Source organism: Lycorma delicatula, chromosome 1 (genome assembly GCF_047948215.1).
Source record: "Lycorma delicatula isolate Av1 chromosome 1, ASM4794821v1, whole genome shotgun sequence".
Classification (NCBI taxonomy): Eukaryota; Metazoa; Arthropoda; class Insecta; order Hemiptera; family Fulgoridae; genus Lycorma; species Lycorma delicatula.
Window position 1 is genome coordinate 271,701,394 of NC_134455.1, and position 20,435 is coordinate 271,721,828.

General features: G+C 31.5%; 1 protein-coding gene across 2 annotated transcripts in view; it reads right to left on the minus strand.

Moving 5' to 3' along the window:
- The window catches only part of Nf-YC (nuclear factor Y-box C), a 107,889-nt gene that overhangs the window by 22,552 nt on the left and 64,902 nt on the right, over positions 1-20,435 (minus strand). Inside the window, exons 6-7 of one of the 2 annotated variants that reach the window (XR_012758062.1) lie at positions 6,287-6,398; positions 1,756-1,866 (exon numbers count right to left, since the gene is read on the minus strand). Coding sequence is in view for 1 of the 2 variants with exons in the window: in XM_075377668.1 (XP_075233783.1) it covers positions 1,756-1,866 (111 nt within the window). In the remaining variant the exon portion in view is untranslated. Of the gene's footprint in view, positions 1-1,755; positions 1,867-6,286; positions 6,399-20,435 lie in introns of those variants that run through there. The other variant, XM_075377668.1, reaches the window with a different exon arrangement.

The window sequence follows — 20,435 nt, forward strand, 5'->3', positions numbered from 1 at the left end:
AAAACAAGTCGTAGAACTGTATCTTCCAGTTTTAATGATAACCTAGATAAAATAGAGAAATTAAGTGATGAAAAACACATTTTCTTTAGGTTAACTTTGTTAAATGAATAATAAATGTATAAATTTTATTATCAAAACTTACTGAGAATTTAATTCTAAGAAAATTTATGCAATGAAGTATATGAAACACAAAGAAAATCAACTTTTATTATTAAAAACAAAACAGAATAAAACTTCAGAGAAATGTTATGAAATTGTAAAAATTAAATAACAGCTGTTTTTAATACAAGAAATTTAGACCTTACCAAGTATTTTGTAAAGTTTTTTATAATCTCACTCACTGTACCTGTATTCATCATCAACAAAGCTATTCTTCCAGTTTCACTTAAGGGTGCATTATTATTTTATAAAACTAAATGCATCAAAAATCTTAACTAGAATTCTATACAGAAGAATTGAGAGGAGAGTGGAGGAAGTGTTAGAAGAAGACCAATTTGGTTTCAGGAAAAGTATAGGGACAAGGGAAGCAATTTTAGGCCTCAGATTAATAGTAGAAGGAAGCTTAAAGAAAAACAAACCAACATATTTGGCATTTATAGACCTAGAAAAGGCATTCGATAATGTAGACTGGAATAAAATGTTCAGCATTTTAAAAAAATTAGGGTTCAAATAATGAGATAGAAGAACAATTGCTAACATGTACAGGAACCAAACAGCAACAGTAACAATTGAAGAACATAAGAAAGAAGCCGTAATAAGAAAGGGAGTCCGACAAGGATGTTCCCTATCTCCGTTACTTTTTAATCTTTACATGGAACTAGCAGTTAATGATGTTAAAGAACAATTTAGATTCAGAGTAACAGTACAAGGTGAAAAGATAAAGATGCTACGATTTGCTGATGATATAGTAGTTCTAGCCAAGAGTAAAAAGGATTTAGAAGAAACAATGAACGGCATAGATGAAGTCCTATGCAAGAACTATCGCATGAAAATAAACAAGAACAAAACAAAAGTACTGGAATGTAGTAGAAATAACAAAGATGGACCACTGAATGTGAAAATAGGAGGAGAAAAGATTATGAAGGTAGAAGAATTTTGTTATTTGGGAAGTAGAATTACTAAAGATGGACGAAGCAGGAGCGATATAAAATGCCGAATAGCACAAGCTAAACGAGCCTTCAGTAAGAAATATAATTTGTTTACATCAAAAATTAATTTAAATGTCAGAAAAAGATTTTTGAAAGTGTATGTTTGGAGTGTCGCTTTATATGGAAGTGAAACTTGGACAATCGGAGTATCTGAGAAGAAAAGATTAGAAGCTTTTGAAATGTGGTGCTCTAGGAGAATGTTAAAAATCAGATGGGAGGATAAAGTGACAAATGAATAGGTATTGCGGCAAATAGATGAAGAAAGAAGCATTTGGAAAAATATAGTTAAAAGAAGAGACAGACTTATAAGCCACATACTAAGGCATCCTGGAATATTCGCTTTAATATTGGAAGGACAGGGAGAAGGGAAAAATTGTGTAGGCAGGCCATGTTTGGAATATGTAAAACAAATTGTTAAGATTGTAGGATGTAGAGGGTATTACTGAAATGAAACGACTAGCACTAGATAGGGAATCTTGGAGAGCTGCATCAAACCAATCAAATGACTGAAGACAAAAAAAAAGGACAGAACAGAAAAACCTTTTACTGAAAATGAAAAACAAATAAATAAAAAGATGTTTGGTCTGTCTGTCATATCTCTTTTTACCTGAATTAACTGTGCTTGTGCTGGAGCTGCAGCCTGAATTATGATTGGCTGATTGTGCCCACCCTGGACTTGCATTCGTATCATTTGTAACTGCTGCGGAGATAACTGAAACTAAGAAATACAAACATCATTTTAATTCTTTTTAAAATGTGCAGTTGTATACAAGCAAATTACTTTCTATAAGTTTGAGTGCTACAACTAAGAAACTATTTGTTTCTGGTCTGTCTCTGTAGTTAAAAATTTTAATGCACATTAACAGTTAAAATATTTATTAAAATTAAAATGATAGAAATAAATAAGCAAACTAACACATTCTACACCATCAAAAACCTTTTGAATCAATGAATGTTATATAACTAAGTTACAAAAAGAAATCAGTTTCTTTTTAAATAGTTATTAATAGATTCCCACAATTCAGTTTTTTTAATTTTAATTTATTTCCTTTTAGTATACACATAAATACAACAAATGTTAGTGAAAGACTGTAAATTAGCTGCAGTCAACTGATTAAAGTGTTGTCCAATAATAAGGTACTAGGAACAGATGGGTTTATTTGTTTTATGGATGGGTTTTGTTAACAAGATGTCCCATTAAAGGCAGTAGAAACAGCAGGCAAGGATTTTCAGTTGACTAAAAAGTAAATTTTATAATGAAAACATATGTTTTTACACATTTACAATATACTATAATAAATAATGATAACGTATAAAACTGTAACAAAAATACAAAAACTGTAACATAAAATACTCTTACAAATATTAAAAATTAAAAAAAATTACTGATAACAATTCTTATTTAAAATTTAATCTACTAAAACACAATTTGAGGAAAATAAATTTAGTATGTTGTATAAATACAATAATTTGTACATCACAATAAAAAATAAATATAGTAAATAATAATGAAAATTAAAAAAATATATATAGCTATAAATAAAATATAAAGAAAGAGATTTACAAATGAAACTTGACAAAACAATTTGTGTAACATCCTACTTTACACTTATGACACATTTTGTAGAAATCTTATTGCATTTATATGCCTAATTTGAGTAGTGCTTCTTACATAAAAATTGTGTAATGCATGAACTTGGAATGTCTTCTCTTTTTAACTAATTTAACATAACGTCTCTGTTAGCTGATTTTTAAGGATTTTTGGAGGAGACTTGAATTATTTCTTATGGAGTATTTCAGCAAGTACATTTGTGGAACATATCTGGTAAAATGCAACAAGTCTTCTTTTTGGATTTAAGGAATACACGATTTATGTACTATTTATTGATGCTTTTACAGGAAAAGCAATGAGCTGGTAAGATCACTTCATCATTCATATACAGCGACCTATATAAAACGCAACCCATCAAATTACTCCCTTACTCGCTACTGAAATGGACTCGCCTTACATCTGAACATCGCGGCGACGCAGTAGAACACTACCGATAGTAACAACAATGCAATCATAACGTTCAGTGTATTTTCAGAGACAAGATGGTGTTTTCGCTAGATGAACGTGTTTTCATTGTCGAGTCGTACTTCAGTACGAAATCAGCGGTTGCAGTGCAAGATTTGTTTCGCCATAAGTACCCAGATAAACCAGCTCCTAACAAAACATCAGTATTAAGGTTAGTCGCAAAATTTAGAGAGACCGGTTCTGTTAATAACAAGGAACACAAAAGATCTGCGTCAGTGTTGAATACAGATACAGTCACTGAAATCAAATACCGATTACTCTCCTCGCCAAATAAATCGATCAGACGTTTGTCTGCTGAAATTAATTTGTCTAAATCGACTGTTCATCGGACGACCAAACGATTACAATTACGACCTTATCGCATTCAAACGGTTTATCCAATTCTTGAGCCCGACAAAGAAAAACGGCTACAATATTGTCAACGGTTCCGTCGATTTCTGCGTGAGCGAATTAATGTTATGGATTCGTTATTTTTCACAGATGAAGCACGGTTTCATTTGGACGGCTATAAACAGCCAAAACAGTAGAATTTGGAGCGCTGAAAATCCCCACGTTTATCACGAAAAACAATTACACACGCAGAAGTTGGGCGTGTGGTGCGCGATTTCGCGGAAGAAAATAATCGGTCCTATTTTTTTCGAGTACACCATTAATGCAGAACGATATCAGGATATTTTATTTCTGTTCATCGCACTCTTGGAAGAGTAAGACAGACACTGCCGGCTACAACATGACGGTGCGACATCGCACTACGCAGGTTCAACTTCTGATTTCGTCGAGGAATTCTTTGGTAATTGTGTTATCGGTCGAGGCTTGTGGCCACCAAGATCTCCAGATTTGAATGCGGCGGATTTTTTTCTACGGGGTTACCTCAAAGAAAAAGCCTACAGCAACAAACCACGAACACTTGAACGATTGAAAGTCAATATTGAACAAGCTGTATTAAATATCCAGCCACAAACTTTGAAAATAGTTGCAAGAAACTTTGTAAAAAGAATCGAAGCTTGTATTCAAGAAGATGGCGGCCAGTTCCAACATTTACTCTAAATGTAAGGTAATGGATGGTAATAATAAAAATTACACTTACATTTACACATGCCTTTTTATTATTTCAATACCTACCAATACAAGGTTGGGTTACGTTTTATATGAGACACTCTGTACTTTTTATGTGATATTTACCTATATTCTCATGAAGTATACTTAATCTGTCCGTGAAGATATTGTTGACAATGCATGTAGGTTGCTGTAATTCAATTTATTTCTTCTCCTTATCATTTTATTCTCTTGCCTTGCCAATTATATGGACAAATTTTGAAATCTGATGCAATAGTAACTATATTATTGATGGTGCACTAAAGTTAAACCATTTTTTTATTTTCAGTTACCTGATAATAAAACTTGTTAGTTTTATTTTGTTATGCTCCTTCCTCAGTGTTCCAGTGCAATAGTCCATACTTTCTTAGCCACTCTGATTAACTTTACTGATGTAAATAAATTATCAACATAAATGCTATAGCAATAGCTGTATAATATTTTTTGCACCAGATCAACCATTATGGATCTAGTAACAACAAAACGAGAATGAGTGTTGACTGTTCTTGGACCTTGATACAATTTGTTCTGAATGATATACCATAATCTCCCGCACTAAACAAATTTTTTAACTCCTTGTAAATGTTGTTTGTATCATTGACTAGCCTCAATGAATCATTGACACAAAGCTAAGCATCTTGGGGAAAAGCTAACAACCATTTTTTAGTCATTAAATCCCAAAGAGGATAAACTTTTGTAAATTTGTCTACTGCATCTAGATTACTGTTATCATGTATATAAAGATATTTTAGTATATTTTCAAATGTATTATGAGACATTCCTTTACACACAGGCTTGCTTTACTTTCACATGTTTGCCAACAGATTCAGTACTATTGCACAGAACTGTGCACTGAGAATAATAATAATAATAATGAACATTTCCATCTGATTAACTGTTCTTCTGATTTTTCATTACCTTTATGAATAGCAAATTTATTTCTCATATCAAGTAAGTTTCTAACCTCATTATTAAAAAACCTTTCAAATAATTACAAGAGTAAAAATCCTCAAGCAAATCTGGTATCTGCAATTAAGCTCACTTTGAGGTTTCAAGTCAAGTTTTCCGAACTTCTCATTCTTTTTTCATTTTTGCTAACGTTTCCATTTGAATTGAAGATGATTGTTCTTTGGCTTTTTTGACAACTTGATTAGCTTCATTAACTAGCATGTTACTATCTACAACATAATCTGTAATATCTTCATCTTTGTCAAGTGTTTTGCTCTTAGTTCAGCTGAAGCATACAAGGTAGTTAATATCCCTGACAGAAATTTCCCCTTCATAATTGTTGTCACAAATTAAATAGTTTTCAGGTGGGCCAATAAAAACATTAATAGCAATGATACCTTCCTCCAGAGTCATAGGTATATCATCCATCCACTGTTAGTCTGAAATCAATGAGAAGGATGAAAATTAGGTCGATCACAATTAAACTATATGCATGAAGATAAAAATTCAAATTGATCAAAATTTATCAATTTTGAAGCAATATTTTGGCATTTGTAATCATTTATAATTTCCTTATCTTAATTGATGATTAACTAAAAAAAAATTATTCTACTCCATCTGCTAGTGTGCATTATAACCATACCCACATACCAGTAGCCCCAGCTTAAAATTTTATTTGGTGTTCAACAAGGATTAAAATTTAAATTGATTTTCCAATTGTTATGATGTGCATGCTCATTATTCTATTTCTACAGGAATTATTTATACCTAATCAAAAATATTTGTTTTGTGTAAACCTTCTATGGCTTTCATTCCCAGCATCCCAATTTTGTGGCAGTGAAAACTATTATGCTTTGAACAAAAGTGTATCTGATGTTTGATCCTAAAATTAAATCTATAGCTTAAAATAATGAGTCTACAAAAACTTATTAGACTCATTATTTTAAATCTAAAATTTTAAAAATATTATGTTACAATGCTGAAATTTATAACTATTTTAACAGTAAAAAATACTTACATTTATCTTGATGACATGATGGCCAAAACTAAGGTTAAAAAACTTATTATGAATCGCACTTAATTTCATAGATTGACAATAACTAGCAAAGAAGAAGTGTTACCCGTTTCAACTGAAACAAAAGAAGCAAAAAAATTCCCACCGAAAATTATAAGCTGTTATTAAAAAAATAAAATATCAGCCGCTCCAATATTGTGGCAGTGGGAATAAATAGGTTAAAAAATCTTAAAAAAGTAAAAATACAATTTCCAAATATTTACATGTATTACTTCAAAATAAAAGATTAATTTAATAATATAATTTCAATGTAACCATTACAATTAAAAAAGAATGGCATTTTACAATGATATTAATATAAAGATAATCATAGCTTTTGAAATGATTAAGTTTATTGTATATTAATTCATTTGTGTTTTCTAATGCAGGTTTTTTACTAGTTTGTTTTCTTCTTCTTATTATTATTATTTAAGCGAAGGGAATTTATAATTCTCAATTATGAAATAAATATTCATGATTATTTTATTAAAATTTATAATAGATTATATTTTGTAATATACTTCTTTTATGATATTCTCAGCCAATTAGTTTTCCCATTCTGAATTATTCATATTATATGGCATTAACAGGACAGATTAATCTACAATGCTTATAAATTTGCAGTACTGATAATTTTATGGCCATCAGTATGTAATTTAGTTTTGATGGAATTTTTTTAATTGAAAGATGTTTTTATTTATAGCCTCTCAAGCATCATACTTCAGGTTTTATGGTAAAATCTCTAAATGTACCAAAACTTTATCCAGAATTTCTTTACTTCTTTATTAATATGAGAAAAAAGTATTTAAACCATTTTGCTAAATGCTCATAAACAAAAATAATAAACATTTATTAATCAATTTTCAAACTTCTGAATTTCTTCAACAATAGGAAACAATATTATCTTGTTTGCTAACATACTAAAATAAAAGTAAAAGAATATTTATTTTTCTTCCATTATGAACTGAATGAGTTATGTGGTTTCAAAACTGATTATATGAATAAAGTATTCATATAATTCTATTCTTTCAGACTCATTTCCTATTGAATAGTGTACAGAGGGAAAGGTATAAATGGCTCAAAAATAGGAACATACTGCAGAACAAACCTGTTGTTTATGTCTGCTGAAAAAGTATTTTGAAATCACTAATAAGCAAGTGAAAGAATAATACTGTACCAAAACTAGGGGCCTGGCAAAGCAATAAGCAAAAGTGATCCAAGAATAAATGAGGATGTGACTTTTACAAATGAACTTTAGTTCTGTAAAAACTTCTTCATAAATGTTAAATAGCCCTGTTCTTAAAACAGAATTGTTTAGTGGCTTATACCCTTATTCAAGGAGGTTTAGCAGAGATGCTCAACAATTTCCTACCCAAAGCTTATTTTTCACCACCAATATGATATTTCTTGGGAACGTATACTTAAAAAAATAATAGTAATAATATTAATGTTTTAGCACTTCTTAAAGTAAATTTTATCAAAAGAGATTCCATAGCAGCGGCTATTGATGTCAGCACTTTGGAAAATAAACAGGAGGTAGTAACTGTCATGTAAAAATCTTAATGATTTCAGATTTGCTATCAGCATTTCTTCCATCTTTCAAAACAATTCTGGAGTGCTTCATTCGAGACATTGCGCACTTTGGCTAGTAAATTTTCCCTCATTGAGTTAATTGTTGAAAATGTTGACCTTTGAATTTCAATTTTTAATTTAAAAAATACAAAAATGTCCACTAATGGTATATCAGGTGAATAAGCAAGATGTGGATTGGCTGTTGTCTCATGTCTCAACAAAAACTGACAGATTAATGGTAATTATGTGCAGGCATATAGTCAGCATAGACTTACAATAAGACTTATTGACTTTACTTCAAGCTTTACGTCTTTGTTTTTTGGATAGCTTATGAAGATGTTTCATTACTCCTTACTTAATGTCTTGCCTTCTGGAAAAAAATCAAGGTAAATAATGCTCTCTCTGTTAAAAAGACTGTCAGCACGATTTCAACATTTGACTGCACGTGTTGCTATTTTTGGTAATGGGAAACCCAAATCATTGTAATGATCGAGTGTTTGGGTTAAAATGATCGAGTGTTTGGGTGACCAATGAAACGGGCTGTACGTTGTAGCAGAATAATGGACTGTAGTATACATAAAATAATTACACACTGATTGATAACTAAATATACTATATTTATAAGATTAACAATAATAAACTATGTTATATAATGCAGAGGCCGTACTGGCGTGCATGCTTACTCTAAGACTGTCCAACTCCGTCTAGAATACACTATATTACAATGATCCCCGTTACATATGGTCCTCCGGGCCGGATATTTTTTATTGTGAGCAGATTGGTCGTCCGAACCGTATATTTTTTATTGTGTGCAAAACATAGTTGGCGTTTAATATATCGTAATACATAGTATAATATAGTTCGTAATATATAGTATATATAGTTGCGTAATAATATCTATAAGAAGTGCGGTTAATATCCATGTATAATACAGTAATTACAATTCGACTTGGAATGCAGAGATCGACCTTAGTGCTAAGTAAACAGCCATTTCGTCATGACCTTCAAGCCAGGCAAGCTGCTGCCCGTCGCTTATCTTAATTGTTGCAGATAAGTAATACAAATTGGGAATAATCACCTCCTTATTTACGTTCCTATCTATGATATAGACTTACATTTATATTCCGTCATTTGATTCCTTTATCATTCACATTATTATTTCTTACTGATTAATTCCATCCATATCGTCTATATTTTTAATAATTATTAATTTCTTATTTTCCTATAAATCTTTAATTTACGTTAATAGTTATATCTATAAGAATTATCATTATGTCTCTTGAAGTAGAAATTACAGCTTTGAAAAAACAACTTGGAGTACGTAAGGCCCAATTAACAGGCATAAAAAATGTCTCGTTAAATGTAATAATGAGACACAAAAAAGTAATATTAAAGTTAGATATGATGCAATGCCAAATATTTTACATAATGTTAATAAAATACAGAGTTTGCTAGAAGTACAGGACAAGAAAGATTACGATACGCATTTAGAAGATAGGTTAGATTTTGAAGACAATTATTATTAAATTAGGGCACAAATGGAAGAATATTTAAAGGAAACATCAGTTTCAGAAACCCAGCACTTCAACTCACACCACTCTTGCATTAACGAAAATAAACCTTCAGTAAAATTACCTCGTTTTAACGGAAATTGGATGCCTTATGCAGATGCATTCAAGGTATTGGTTCATGACAATAAAGACGTTAGTCCAATTCAGAAATTCTACTATCTGAATTCTACACTGACACATGAAGCAGCTCAATTAATAAAAAACTTAACTGTTACTGATGCTAATTACCCGGTTGCTTGGAAATTATTACAAGACCGATACGAAAACAAGAGATTGATTGCATCGGCTCATGCTAGAGAAATAATTAATATTAAGTTAGTTAGTAAGGAAGACGCCAACGAACTGCGTCAGTTCATCAATACGGCGATTAGTAATTTTAATGCTCTCAATGTTCTAAATATTCAAACACCAATTCATGAAGTAATTTTAAGTCAACTGTATATAGATAGATTAGATGCAAAAACCAAACGAGAATAGGAATTAAAAAATTCTACACAAGATTTTCCATATCTCAAAGATCTTTTTGAATTTTTGGAAAATAAATGTCAAGCCTTGGAGGCTTTAGCATCTTCAAGCAGTAATAAACAAAAAACAGTGTATGAACGGCAAAAATATAAACCTGTTCGACATTCTAACTCATATGTTGCTACTAATTCCAAAGTATGTAAATGTTGCAATCAACCTTACACTTTATACAAGTGTTCGAAGTTTAGTAATTTCGAAATTATGAAATGTGATAAAAGGGTAAGACCAGGTAGGTTTCCAGTTATCGTTGAAACTGAATTAGGATGGAATCTATCAGGAAAATATCCATCAGAAAATACCACTTCAAGTCCTCAAACCACATGTTTAACATTAACAAATGATCAACTTCAACAACAGCTCAAACAATTTTGGGAATTAGAAGAGTTGGTTGTTCTACCCAAGGCTAAGGAACAAGACGAGTGTGAACAGTATTATCGGAACCCGAGATTCTTCAGGTCGTCTTATCGTCACACTTCCTCTAAAGCCAGATCATTTACCTTTAGGAGACTCATTCGATCAAGCAAGTTTGCGATTTCAAGCGTTAGAGAAAAGGCTTCAAAGGAATCATTCACTTCGTCTGGAATACTCAAATTTTCTTCAAGAATATAAGGAACTCGGTCACATGAAGTACCTCTTCAAGTTAATGATTGTAAACAACAGTTCTACCTTCCTCATCATGCCGTTTTTAAGCAAAATAGTACCACAACTAAACTTCGGGTAGTTTTTGATGGTTCAGCTAAAACATCCACGGGAACTTCTCTTAATGACATCCTAATGGTTGGTCCTACTGTACAGCAAGACTTATTTTCGATTATGGTAAGATTTAGAACCCATGCCTTTGCGTTTACAGCAGACATTGAGAAAATGTACCGCCAAATTAAAATTCATCCAGACGATTGCAGTTTACAACGCATTCTTTGGCAGGATTCACCAACTGATCAAATTCAATGCTATGCGTTTCAAACGGTTACTTATGGCACTGCCTCAGCTCCATTTTTGGCTACAAGGTCCCTACAACATCTAGCAGGAGAAGAAACACATACATACCCAACTGCAGCCAGAATTTTATGTCGTGATTTCTACGTGGATGATTTAGTTTCTGGAGCTAATGACAACAACACAGCTCTGGCAATCCAATCAGAGTTAATAGAGTTGTTAAGGTCTGGTGGATTTCAGCTGAGAAAATGGAGTTCTAATCATAAATCACTTTTAAATTCATTACCTCAAGAACTTGTAAATACAAAAACATCAATTCAGCTTGAGAAAAAGATAGCATTCAAACTTTAGGCTTTAAGTGGTTTCCTCAACCAGATGTGTTTGCTATTTCTTGCAAAATTCCACCATTTAAATACGTAGTAACAAAAACAGAAGTAGCGTCTACAGTAACTTCCATTTATGATCCAATTGGTTTAATCAGTCCTATTGTAATCTCTTACAAAATATTTTTGCAATGATTGTGGCTTAGTGGTATTGGTTGGGATGATTACTTACCATCATCATTGCTCCAGAAATGGCATGTTTTGGTGTCAACTTTCTTTAATTGATGATATTAAAATAAATAGAAGAGTTATTATCAATAATCCTATAGATATTGAAGTTCATGGTTCCTGCGATGCATCACAACATGCATTTGGTGCTTGTCTGTATTTGCGTTCTGTCAATTCTGAGGGGGAGATTTTAGTTCAACTACTTTGCTCGAAATCTCGTGTCGCACCAGTTAAAACTGTCAGCATACCACGGTTAGAGTTGTGTGGCGCTTTCCTGTTGTCAAAATTGTTACGAAAAACATTACCAATCCTGAATTTGTTGATTGAAAGGGTTCATCTTTGGACGTATTCCAAAATCTGCTTGGCATGGATCTCAGCTCCTGCATCGAAGTGGAAAACGTTCGTTGCGAATCGAGTTTCGCAGATTCAAGATCTAACAGACATCAATGACTGGAAACATGTTGCTTCGTCAGACAATCCTGCTGATCTCATTTCCAGAGGTTCCAATCCAGAGAGTTTAGATAAAGGCATCTGGTGGTGTGGACCAAGCTGGTTGTATTTACCCTCCAGTTCTTGGCCTAATTCAGACAATTATGATGTTCAAGATATTCCAGAAGTACGACAAACGGAAACTAGTTTGACATGTATTTTTCCACCAAATGACGATTTAGTTTGTAAGTTTTCAAGTATTTCTAGATTAACACGAGTAGTTGCCCTATGCAAGAGATTTATTTATAATTGTCGTAATAAAAAGAAGAAAAAAGGAAATCTTAATACTGCAGACATTCAAGATTCATTACAAACATGCATCTGGATGGTTCAGCAACAAGTATATTGTCAAGAAATTAATGACCTTCTATCAACTTCTACCGTTCCTAAAAAAAGTGAGCTTCTTAAACTTCATCCTTTTCTCGATGATCGTAACATAATTCGAGTTGGATGAAGGTTGAATAATGCTGATATTGCATATGATATTAAACATCAGGTTATTTTGCCACCAAAACACCATCTTACGATGTTGATCATCAAGGCTGAACATTTGAGGCTATTGCATGCTGCACCTCAATTATTGTTAGCTTCACTAAGACTCAAATATTGGATACCACGAGCTCGAAGAATAATTAGAAGTGTTATTCATAACTGTGTAACATGTTTTCTATTTAAGGCAGCCTCGGCTAATCAATTAATGGGTCAGCTGCCCAAACACAGAGTAGAGATTAGTCGTCCATTTCTTAACTCAGGAGTAGACTATGCAGGACCATTTCAAATCAAGTATGGGAATCCAAGAAGTAAAATAACAACCAAATGTTATGTTGCAATTTTTGTAGGTCTTGCAACTCATGCTATTCACATAGAGCTAGTCAGTAATCTTACATCACAAGCCTTCCTCGCAGCCTTAAGGCGTTTCACTGCAAGAAGAGGTCACGTCCCCAACTTGTATAGTGACAACGGCACCAATTTTGTTGGAGCCAACAACGAGTTAAATTCACTGAGGAAACTCTTTCATGATAAAGAATTTAATACAGACATTGAAAATTACGCTGCCAAGTCACGGCTCAAATGGCACTTCATACCAGCTAATTCACCTCATTTTGGAGGCCTGTGGGAAGCAGCTGTGAAGTCAATGAAATACCATCTCAAAAGAGTCATAGGTAAAACTTATCTAACTTTCAAAGAATTTTCTACCCTTTTATCCGATATAGAAGCTATCCTCAATTCTAGACCTATTTCTACTTTATCTGATGACCCTAGCGATCCATCTTACTTGACACCTGGACATTTTCTTATTGGTAATCCTATAATAGCACTACCTGAACCCAATTTGTTAGATATAAAACTTAACAAGCTTTCCAGATGGCAGCAGCTTCAGAAGATACGACAGAGTCTTTGGTCACGATGGTCTCACGATTATCTCCATGGTTTGCAGCAGCGCAGCAAGTGGAAGTCACCCTCTGAAAATCTTGGACCAGGTCTAGTAGTGCTAGTGAAAGAAGACAACTTACCACCTCAATTTTGGAACATGGCTGTAATAGACAGTGTATTCCCAGGAAAAGGTGGTCTAGTACGCGTAGTTCAGTTGAAGGTAGGCAGCACGTTTTTCAAGAGACCTACTACTAAACTTGTGCCATTGCCAATAAACTGAGACAATGTAATTAATATTGATCAAAGATCAATGTGCGGGGAGTATGTTTGGGTTAAAACCAGACACTCAACGCTAACCCACCAGGTTGGACTAGTGGTTAACGCGTCTTCCCAAATCAGCTGATTTGGAAGTCGAGAGTTACAACCTAGTCAGTTTCAAGTCCTAGTAAAGCCAGTTATTTTTACACAGATTTGAATACTAGATCTGGTGTTCTTTGGTGGTTGGGTTTCAATTAACCACACATCTCAGGAATGGTCGAACTGAGAATGTACAAGACTACACTTCATTTACACTCATACATATCATCCTCATTCATCCTCTGAAGAATTATCTAAACGGTAGTTACCGGAGGCTAAACAGAAAAAAGAAGACACTCAGCGCTGCCTATGGGCAGCTTTAGTATTAAGAATATTTTGTTATACTAATCAGTCGGAGTTGGACAGTCTTAGAGTATACATGCACGCCAGTACGGCCTCTGCATCATAGTAATATAGTTTAAATATTATAATCTTATAAATATAGTACATTTAGTTATCAATCAGTGTGTAATTATTTTATGTATACTACAGTTCACTATTCTGCTATTAACGTACAGCCCGTTTTACATTGAGATTTCATGATTGCATACTCATGCCTCATCTTCAAAATTCATAATTTTTAAAGTTTTGTTAGCTGAATACAAAAGCTCTTGACTCACATCAACTAAATTCTATGTTTGTTTGTCAGTTAAAACGCAACACAGAAAATTGGCTGCAATGCAACTCATGCCTAAATTTAGCAAGCTAGTTTTATAGCATAAGGTTTTTTAAATGCATACTTTTGCACACCTGACTAACAGTTTAGCAAATGAATTCCTTAAGGTTTGCAACAATTTCATCAGTTTTGAATACTGACTGTTGACAGTTGGTCTGAACAAGAGATCAACATCAGTTGAAGTTCGACCACCTTTCAAACATTTCCACCACTTATACATTTGAGAGCTCGGCTTAAAGCCTCAGCTCTGTAAGGTATTTGTAACATTTCAAATGTTTCCTTCCATAAAGGATTTTTTCAGTTTTAACATATAATTTCACATTAATTCATTGCTAATGAAAATCACTCATTTTAAATTCAATAAAAATTGATTGGCAATGTAACAGTTGTAATATGAACAGGCATAATTAATACAATGACTAAATAAAATAATTACATTGCAGTTTTCACTGGGCTGCTACCTTATGTTACCCTAGGTTGCAGCATATCACACACACTTTCCATTAGGAGCTACCTGTCACACAATTTTAATTGTTTGGGAATTTTACAGACAAATTTATATAAAGGAACATCATGGTAATGCATAACACAAATGCCACAACCTTTTTTTAAGTTTTAGCATATTAGATGGAAAATATTACATTTAATCAACGATCAAGATCAAATTGATGGGATGTATGTCATTGACATGAATGTTTAAAGCGCTTATAAAGGATATATTTAATTGTAAGCGATATTAGTTTGATCCTGATGACTTCTTGCAGTTTTATCCTGCTAAGATGCTGTTTTGATAGGTAGCTAATTATGACTTCAAAGGTTCTTATTCATAAAGTGCCTAAAGTCTTGTTCTACTGTAATTAAAATATCTTAATCGCAGTTTCTGTTTGAATGAACCTGATTAAATAAATTGCAAAAGATTGTAGATTATGATTTAGATTACACTAAGACTTAATGAATCAGCAACTTTCCTTGTTTGTAGTATTATTTATGCCCACCAATAGCTTCCTTCTGTTGAGATGTAAACCAAGTCTGGTATATTGTTCATTAGCTAGTTGATGCAAGTTTAAATTCTGTAACAGCATTCCTTACCTGTTTTTTGAATTGCTGAGTTTATTTTTTAACCCCCTGACCAAAGCAAAGCGAAGCGAAAAAAGTGGAGGTTATGTATTTCACCGTGTTCATGATTTTTTCTGTACTTGTTTTAGCTATGAACTTGATTCTTTCACAAAATTATTTGTCATGTTTCTTGAAGGTTTTGGACCACAAATGTCATAAACTTTAAAAATTTTTAATTGTATTATTCTTTTTAATTTTTTAAATCATTTTTTTAACATCGGGAGTTTTTAATTTTACACTTGTTATATCACTTCATTTATTAGGGTAATGTTCATTCTTGAAGTTCACACCTAATTTGAAATGGTATTTAGAACATAAGAAAAAGCATGTAGAGAAGTAACCTGTTGCAGATTATAAGTAGATATTATTAATCCAGTAATCACAGCAGCTGTTAAGACTCAGGGTTATTTAAATGACTTATTTAATTTTTAAATTCTCATATAAATGTTCACTTTTTTTGTTGCTCCTGTTTAAATGTTGGCACTTTAATTTTCATTTAATATAAGACTTTTAAATTTAAAGATCTTCGGCTTCAGTCGAATTCACTCAGCTCTTCTCAGTTCACACAGCTCATTTCAGATGGATTTGGCTCCTGTTAGCATTAATTGGCTCCTGACGATTCAGCAGCTCTTCACAGTTTACTCAGCTCCTCTCAGCATCACTTGGGACTTTACCATCACAGGGCGCCGTTCAGATTCACTCGGCTCCTGATGATTCAATGGCTCCATACACATTATACAACCAAGCTCATCACTTCATTTGGACAGTCCTATTTCAATCTTCTACGAGTCTACTACAAGTCTCATTACATGATATTACATACAATAAATTTACATAAAGTTAATAATGTTATATATGCCATATGAATATATTTACAATTACAATAAAAATAATTAAAATCACAAGATCACAATGACTTAATTTATTCAAAGAATCAGCACCAATTTTCTACACATACACATTTTTATTGGTCTTCTGACTGCAGATATACGTCATAATCAACATTTTAAAAAATTCCAGACTTTTTAATCTACCAAAACTGCCAATATATCTACAATTTGAAAAAATCATTCAAGAATCTTCATATTTATCAATCTACTGCTTAAAAGGGACTCACAGCATGAAAATCTACAACATTTACATAACACCTTTCTTAATTTACTTTACATTATATCATTATTATTGTAGTATAATTTAATTCATTCCACATTTTAATACTTTAGATTATTATTATTTTGGATGGGGAACAATTAATTAGCCAAAGAGGGTCAGTAAAGGCTTCTTCTATAATGAGAATTTGCAACTTTATTTAACAAGATGATACAATTGACTTACAAATTAAGTTAAGGAATCTTCTTAATTGCAAGACAAATATGACATCATTCAATCAAAACTTGAAATAGAATTTGATGATGCTTTATTTTTAGATCATGAAAAAGTTGAACAAGACTTGTGTGTTACAGAACGGAAATTACAGCATTTAATAAATGATACTAATAATGATCAAAAATCATGTAATAAAGAAATTAATTCAAATATAACATTAAAAAAAACTCAACTACAACCCATCAATATATCGGTATTTGGAGGTAATGTGTTAGTGGCTACACTATTTTAAAATATTTATTGATTTAGATCAAAATAGAGAAATTAGTTAACTAACATTCAAAAACTACACTATATACTTTCTTCTTTGAAAAATGAAGCTCTAGCTATCATTAAAGACCTTCAATAACAAATAAAAATTATCTTGCTTCTTTATAATTATTAAAGGTACGGTTTGACAATAAATATATATAATTACATTTACCAATTCTGAACACATTTTAAAATCAGATTCTATAAAAAAAGAATCTATAGATACTTTTTTCCAAATTTATTAATGAAATTTCCTCAAAAGTGAACTCTCTTAAAAGCAATGCAACTTCTTGTTAATACATATAAATTTGTATTAGTCCAATTTCCAACATCTAAATTGGATTATAACACCTCAAGATTGTGAAAGAAAGGTTGTCAAATGAGAGGTTTCCCACCTTTAGATACATCAAATAAGAGGTTTCCTACCTTTACAAACTTCATTGGATTTTTTAATTCTAGATGACAAATTTTAGAAAATGTTAACACATCCACTTCACACACGCAAGAGAATACAGATTAACGAAACCAAGGAACAACATCATAAAAATACAACCAGATCTTTAATCAAACATTTTAAATAAATCCTAATCCTAATCCTAATCCTTTGTAACTGTTTGATATTAAAAGATGCCATTTTCCATGAAAATCTAAAAGTATATATTCATCACTATCAGTTAAAACACTAGGTTTTAGGGCTTTTTTGAGGAATAAAAATGTCAGTTTGTATAAATTTAGCTCCATTATCCTTCAACTCTGGAAATTCTATAAGACTCTAAACTCTGATGTCTTAGTTGAATTTTTACGCAGTAGGCACTACTATTGTTTCATCAATAACCAGATGATCACTGAAGAAATTACTTTTAATAGTGTTAAAATTGTTACAAGTCTTAAAATGGTCCAAAATGGTCTTAAAAAGGTTAAATAGTCCTACAAGTTTTAATCACTACTGCTTGTTCCTTCATGTTTATTGTTGTTGTGATGAACACGTTGTTGTGATGAACACGTTCATCTTGTGAAACAAGTATTCCCTGTGTTTAACTACCCAGGATACCTTCGGGCCAGCTCCAAGGTATCCTGTAATCACCTTCCTAAAGACATTAATTACTGCTGTTTTTCTTTAAATACTTTTTAATCTTAGATCCGCATTTCAGTTGTTACATAAACTCAATAGTATTCTGAAAGGTCAAACAATTAATAGCAAATTCAGCTGGTTTCTCATCAGATATCTCAGAAGTTGCATTATTATCGGTGTACTGCCATTATCATTTACGCCTAACTGGATTATATGAACAAAATTTAAATTATTTTTATATTATACAACATAATACTTAACATAATAGGCCTTTTAGAAAAGACCTTAAAATGCTCCACTGTAATTTTTAATACACTAGCTAACACAATCTAAAAGACTCAACAAATCTATTTATATTTATACTGACAGATTTAAACAATACTAATTTAATAAACCTCAATTTATCTTTACAGCTGTTTAACAAATAAACTATACTCAAATACCCTTTGGTTAATGCCTTAAATAATGTTATTTATTCTCTACTAAAATCATTTATTATTTATATAGTTTCATTCCTATTAGTTTAAGTATTAATAAAGTGGACTATAATATACCTCATCAGTTTTATTTATTAATTAAGCACTTTGTGACAAAAAGATTTCACAGAATAAGTGGTTAAAAAAAAGAAGGTTTTAATATTGTAAATCAGTTTAATTAATGTAACCAATGGGCAAGAGGATATGAAACTTCTTACCATAAATTCAAAGTAAATTCTTAATTTTCTTTAAAGGAGATTATATTTCTTTCACATAATGTTTTGAAAAAAAAGCAGAATATAGTTATTTTTTAATTTTTCTTAACTGAAGTGGGGAAGGAAATTTAAGAACCTGAACTTGATACCATAATTAAGTTTTTTTAATAAAATATGAAAATAGAACACGTTTATTTTTATAAAAGAATGGTCTGTTTAACACATTTCAATTTTTGTTTACAGCAGCACAGAGAACTTGAATGGATGAAGAGTATTGAAGCTTTAGACACTACTATGGTTTCTTTCTACTTGTCCATGAAAATATAACATGTTCTGAAATAGACCGATTTGAATATTGAAATATTTCAATTTTACTCATGCTGGAGGGTTAAAGAAGTTTACCGCCTTAAGAATTTATCAACTATCTCTTTCCAGTAATAGTAATGAAATTTGCTTAGGTGACATATATATGTCGTGTACAAATTCAGTCCTTTTTACTCAGTCATGGTGCAAGCTTAAAGTAATACCAATTTTTACAATTATACCTGCTTCACCAATTTAAATTTTGTTTATTTTTTTAATTACGTAAATTTTTCACAAAAGAATAAAGGACTTTTTTACTGAACAAAGCTTTACCTCTGATAATGTACTTAGTGTTTGAGAAAAATTATTAGGAACAATACTTGCTATGAATGCTCAAGGGTATGTGTCAGTACAACAAAATGTACCATGCTCAAGAGGATATTAAAATGTAAGTAAATAGTTAATTATACTACTTTACTTAATTTTATCTATCAAGTGTTCATTTTATGAAAATACATAATGTTTGTAATTTTTAAACTTAAAAATTTCAACACATTTTTTCCTGGTTTATAAATAAAAAATTTTTTTTTGGGTTTCAGGTAAATGTTGAAAAAATTGAATGCTCAATTAAAAATATACTTCTGAAAATTCTGATTTCTACTGAAAACTAAGACTATAGAGAAGAAATTCAAATAACAGTTATAAATCTTACTACTAATTAATGAGAATATCCAAGTATGTTTTTTTAGTTTTTATATATGACTGATTTCAAATAGTATAAAAGTTATTAATATGTACAAGTATACATGTCATTTTTGAATATTCTCATGTCATCGTCATCAAATATGAAAGTGCACAGGAAAGTCAACATTTCTCAGAGCTAATTTATAATTTTTGGCATATAATACAAAAATTAAAACTAGCATTGAAGTTTGAATACTTTTCAAAATGTATTGAAAATATTCTTGCTTTTTAATAATGGCAAAACAGAAGTGGAATACAATAAAGTGAGTTTAAACAGGTATAAACTGTATAACTAGACAGCAGGTCAGCTGTATGTAGTTCTAAGACATTATTTAGACTCCAAAATGATTAATGTTTAATTATATTAGCATAATGTGTAGAAAAATAGTTAAATTCACAGAGAGGGAGAGGGGGTTGGATAGAATGATTAGAATCTTGATTTTTAATGAGAAAGAAAGCTAGTTTGAAACAGTAATGGTAAAGAATTTTTGAAATCGG